The sequence below is a fragment of the Austrofundulus limnaeus genome, unplaced genomic scaffold (genome assembly GCF_001266775.1).
Source record: "Austrofundulus limnaeus strain Quisiro unplaced genomic scaffold, Austrofundulus_limnaeus-1.0 Scaffold12, whole genome shotgun sequence".
NCBI classification, from domain to species: domain Eukaryota; kingdom Metazoa; phylum Chordata; class Actinopteri; order Cyprinodontiformes; family Rivulidae; genus Austrofundulus; species Austrofundulus limnaeus.
Genome location: NW_013952414.1, coordinates 1,748,412 through 1,752,680, shown reverse-complemented (window position 1 = coordinate 1,752,680; position 4,269 = coordinate 1,748,412). Strand labels below are relative to the sequence as shown.

General features: G+C 40.9%; 1 protein-coding gene across 5 annotated transcripts in view; it reads left to right on the top strand.

The window, feature by feature from the left end:
• Positions 1 to 4,269, top strand: part of si:ch211-161h7.4 (AF4/FMR2 family member 1) — a gene marked incomplete at its 3' end in the record, with an annotated part of 10,915 nt that overhangs the window by 3,844 nt on the left and 2,802 nt on the right. For 2 of the 5 annotated variants that reach the window (XM_014002201.1, XM_014002205.1), the window contains 5 exon segments: positions 350 to 520; positions 644 to 1,758; positions 2,916 to 3,368; positions 3,468 to 4,035; positions 4,121 to 4,188. In XM_014002201.1, coding sequence (XP_013857655.1) covers positions 350 to 520; positions 644 to 1,758; positions 2,916 to 3,368; positions 3,468 to 4,035; positions 4,121 to 4,188 — 2,375 coding nt within the window. 5 annotated transcript variants of the gene reach the window in all.

Below are 4,269 nucleotides of genomic sequence, written 5' to 3'. Positions count from 1 at the left end.
AGTAAGAAAGTAACACTAATCTGTTACTTTATAATTTGTTTCCCCCAACTAGAGTTCAAGAAGTTGTCACTACAGTTGCAGCTTCAAGTTGTGTTGGTTTTTAAAGTATTGTGACGGTATTAAAAGGTATTAAATTTAACAGGATTTCTGTGTATACCGTGTAACATCCTGTAAAGGTTACAATTCAGACATTCAAACGTGGAAACTGAATTATTCTTATGTTAACACAGTTCAGAGCCATTTGAGTCACACTTGATGTGAATCTTCACTGAAAACATACCAATGTGTCGTCTTTAATAGTTGTCTAATTTTTTTTTTGTTGTTGTCTTTTCTTTTTGGTTCTTCTTAGCCGAGAASAGCCTGAGCCGTGTGTTCCGGCAGATAGACCAGAGCATGAAGGTTCTGCTGTTAAGAACATCTCCGTTCCCAAACGGTCTGCAGAGACGTTCTCCTGTTCAGGAAAAGACATGACGGGCTTTCTGCAGAAGGTCAAACAGTTGATTCAGTCAAAAYCACCAAAGTGAGTTAAAACAGGAACAAATTGAAACAGTTTGATTCTATCTGAGTGCATATCGGATTATTTCCTTAATTTATACGATATATCAGTGAATAACAAACGTATTGTTTGCTTTTTAACTTTCAGGAAAACAGCTGTTAAAGCGCCTCGACTGCCTCTTCCTCCTCCTGAGCCAGAAGAGGATTTTTTCATTCTGGAAGACGATGTGCCSCTTTGGATTTCCATCCCAAGTAAAAGTTCTACGAGTAAGAGACAAAAACTGAGCAAAGCTTCCAGCTCTGACAAAGAGAGCTTCACAAACAGTTCTGTGGATACGCCACAAGAACCAGAAAAGACCAAAAACAAACCAGAAAGTCAGGTTGTTGTTCAAAAACCTAATAATAGGAAGAAAAGCAGCGAAAAGAATACAGAGTCTGAAAATCATAAAGAGAGTTTGCCCGGTTCAGAGGAGAATCCTGACCCGGTGGAGCAGCAGGAACCAAAGAAAAGGAAACAAACGAAGAAGTTAAAAGAGAGCAACAAGACAAAGGWTCATCCTGCAGGTGATCCTGAGGAGCAGCGTGAAGAGAAAAAGAAACGATTAAAGKTTTCRTCAAAAGGGAGCAGCGAGGATGAGGATCATCCAGGTGACCCAGAGGAGCAGGATCAACCAACGAAGAAGAAACAACTGAAGAAGKTTTCWTCAAAAGAGAGCAACAAGACAAAGGTTCATCCTGCAGGTGATCCTGMRGAGCAGCGTGAAGAGGATCATCCAGGTGACCCAGAGGARCAGGAACAACCAACRAAGAAGAAACAACTGAAGAAGTTTTCATCAAAAAGGAGCAACAAGACAAAGGWTCATCCTGCAGGTGATCCTGAGGAGCAGCGTGAAGAGAAAAAGTCAAAAGGGAGCAGCGAGGATGACGATCGTCCAGGTGACCCAGMGGAGCAGGAACAACCAACGAAGAAGAAACAACTGAAGAAGTTTTCATCAAGAGGGAGTGACGAGGTAGAGGGTCTTGAAAGAGATGGCATAGAAGCAGTAAACTCACATAAAACTGAACCAAAAAAGCAGAAGTCCACCAGAAGGAAGAATTTAAAGGAGGGTAAAGAAATCAGCCCAACAATCACGACCGACTCATTACAGAAGAGCAGAAAGCAGCTTCAGGGCTCTACTGCTGTGACGTCTGGGGCTGATGAAGAGTTCCAGGAGCAGGGGGAGGAGGAGCCTGCAGGAACTGAACATCTGGGTTTGTTTTCAGGTAAAGCCTTTCTGTTGTTTTTCACTCATTACATTTATTTATTGTTAAAGTWATGCCACATTTCTTTTACTGTCGACTTGCACTAAAAATCACGCTGCGTCTTTAAGCTTYATCATTAAATAACYCCTTAACTTTATACAGTATGGCAAAATCTATTGCAGTCTTGTATAAGAGTTATTTAATAATAAAGCACTATAATGCAATAAGTGTTTCACATATGATTTATTGTATTGAAGTCTGGGGAAATGCATATAAAACAATTACTAATCCTATTTTTATTTTACAAAAAAGAGCCATAAGAATTATCACAAGAAAGCATTACTATCACCTGTCTAATACACTGTTTCATCAATTAAAATTATTAAAAATTTATGAGTTAGTTGAATATCATTCTGCAGGTTATGTATAAGGCTCATAAAAATGTGTTGCCTTCAAACATCCTATCAAATTTTGTAGAGGGAAAGCTGCTATAATTTGAAGGGACTACAAATGTTTATTAAACCAAAAATTCGAAGAAATTTGAAGGACAGATGCACTTCAGTAAAAGGTAGAAGACTATGGAATAATCTGGAAAATGAATATAAAAGCATTGGATCAATCACTTTGTTTAAAAAAAGTATCAAAGCAAAATTGTTAAAGAAATATGAAATTGTTTAATTTGTATTTGTATGAGTCACTGTTTGAGGAGGTGAATTTTTTGTTTTGTTTTATTATTTGGCTTCATATTGTTTGAAATTAATATATATTTTTTTGTAAATAGGAGAAGATATACGAATTTTTTCTTCTGCTGCCTTTTATTTTTCTGTATTGTTTTGATGTATGTGTTTTTATTTTAAATGAAATGAATAAAAAAAAAAACCGACCAGCCCTTGCCCCACAGAGCACCCCTCCCCGAGACGTGCTGAAGGGGGAATGTTAGAAACGGTAGGAGGTTCTTAAAGAGACATAGGTCCATTTCAAGATGTTTTTTTGTAGCTACTATTCAATAAATGCAATTTATGCCTGTTTATCCACTTTGTAACTTAATCCTTGGTTTGATGTGATGATTCACATTGTTATGGGAGAGTTACTTAATTGAATTATTTATTATTCCTTTTTGTCAGGAAACACAAGAAATCAAATATTAATTATGTTTGGTTTGTTTTTCTGCTCTACAGACACAGAGGCGGATAGAGAAGCTAAACAAAAACAATCAGCCGAGTCCRGAGAGAGTTCCTCCGAAGACGTTCTCGTTCGTCAGAAAAGAAAGAGGAGGCCGACTGGTCAGTGGTGGTTGACTTCGAGCGCAGAGGAAGCAGGAAACCCACAATCACCCAAGAGGTCCAAACAGAACAATAACAGGGAGCCCAGGACGGCTCCGTCAACTGAACGGGTCAGAAAGGACAAAAAAGACAAAAAAGTTTGCAAGCAGCCTGTGTCGTTATCCAGCGATCATACGGACAAAACGAAAGAACGTAAAGGCAAACAGACTAAAAAAAGAAAGAAAAAAGGAGAAAAGGTGAAAGAAACGGGTGAAATTGTCAACGCCACTGAGGAGCAGCAGGAGGACCYTGATCAGGAGTCGTCCAGCCCCTTGGTTTTTACACACAGAGACCTCAGTCTTCACTCAGGTATTTTTACATTAAAAACAACATTTTGGAATCAATAAACTGCTCTCAGGATGCACTGGAGCAGGTATCTCAACACTGACTTATGATCTTTTGTCACAGGAAGTCAGATATTTCATCGGGTCTATCATCACTCCTCCAGTGAAAATATGTCTGTCACATCCACAGCAGCAGAGGAGCAGCAGCCCCGAGAACCAGAACCAGAGCCAGAACCAGAACCAGCCAAACGGAGGAGAAGACCACCGAGCAACTGGTGGGAAGTGAACAGCTCTGCTGATGTTCCAGGAAGCGCCTCCTCACAGCCTCAGCAGCCTCAACATAAAGAACAGAAAAAACAATCCAAACAGAAATCTGGACTCAGCAACATGGCAGCCGGATCACGGCCACCAGGGGGCGCACTGGTGCCTCTTCTGAAGCCACTGTCTGCTCCAAAGACTGTCAAACGCTCCCTGGCAACATTTAAAGACATTTTTACTTCAGGGGTAGAGACCCCCACCGTGTACGCCAGTAACAGACGCCATGTCTCGTCCCGTCCCGCGGAGAAGGATGCTGAGTTTGTAACCAGCGGCGAAGCTGGCAGAGATGAACTCTGTGGGGATGTCGGTGAATGCAGCGGCATGCAGCACAACCACAAGACTCCACCGGACGGAGCGTGTCGGGCAGAGGACACGTAAGAACAAAGAAACATTTTCCACACACCGTCTCTGCTGTCCTCTGTGTGTGTCTTTGTTTGTTACATCTGATTATTTCTGCAGGATTAATGGCTTAAAGAGTGGCCCCTCCTCCATGATCAATCTGGGAACGTTTGAAGACGAGGACTCTGGTATGTTTTTGTTTTTTTAATGTTTTACTTCACATTGTGTGTGTGTGTGTGTGTGTGTGTGTGTGTGTGTGTGTGTGTGTG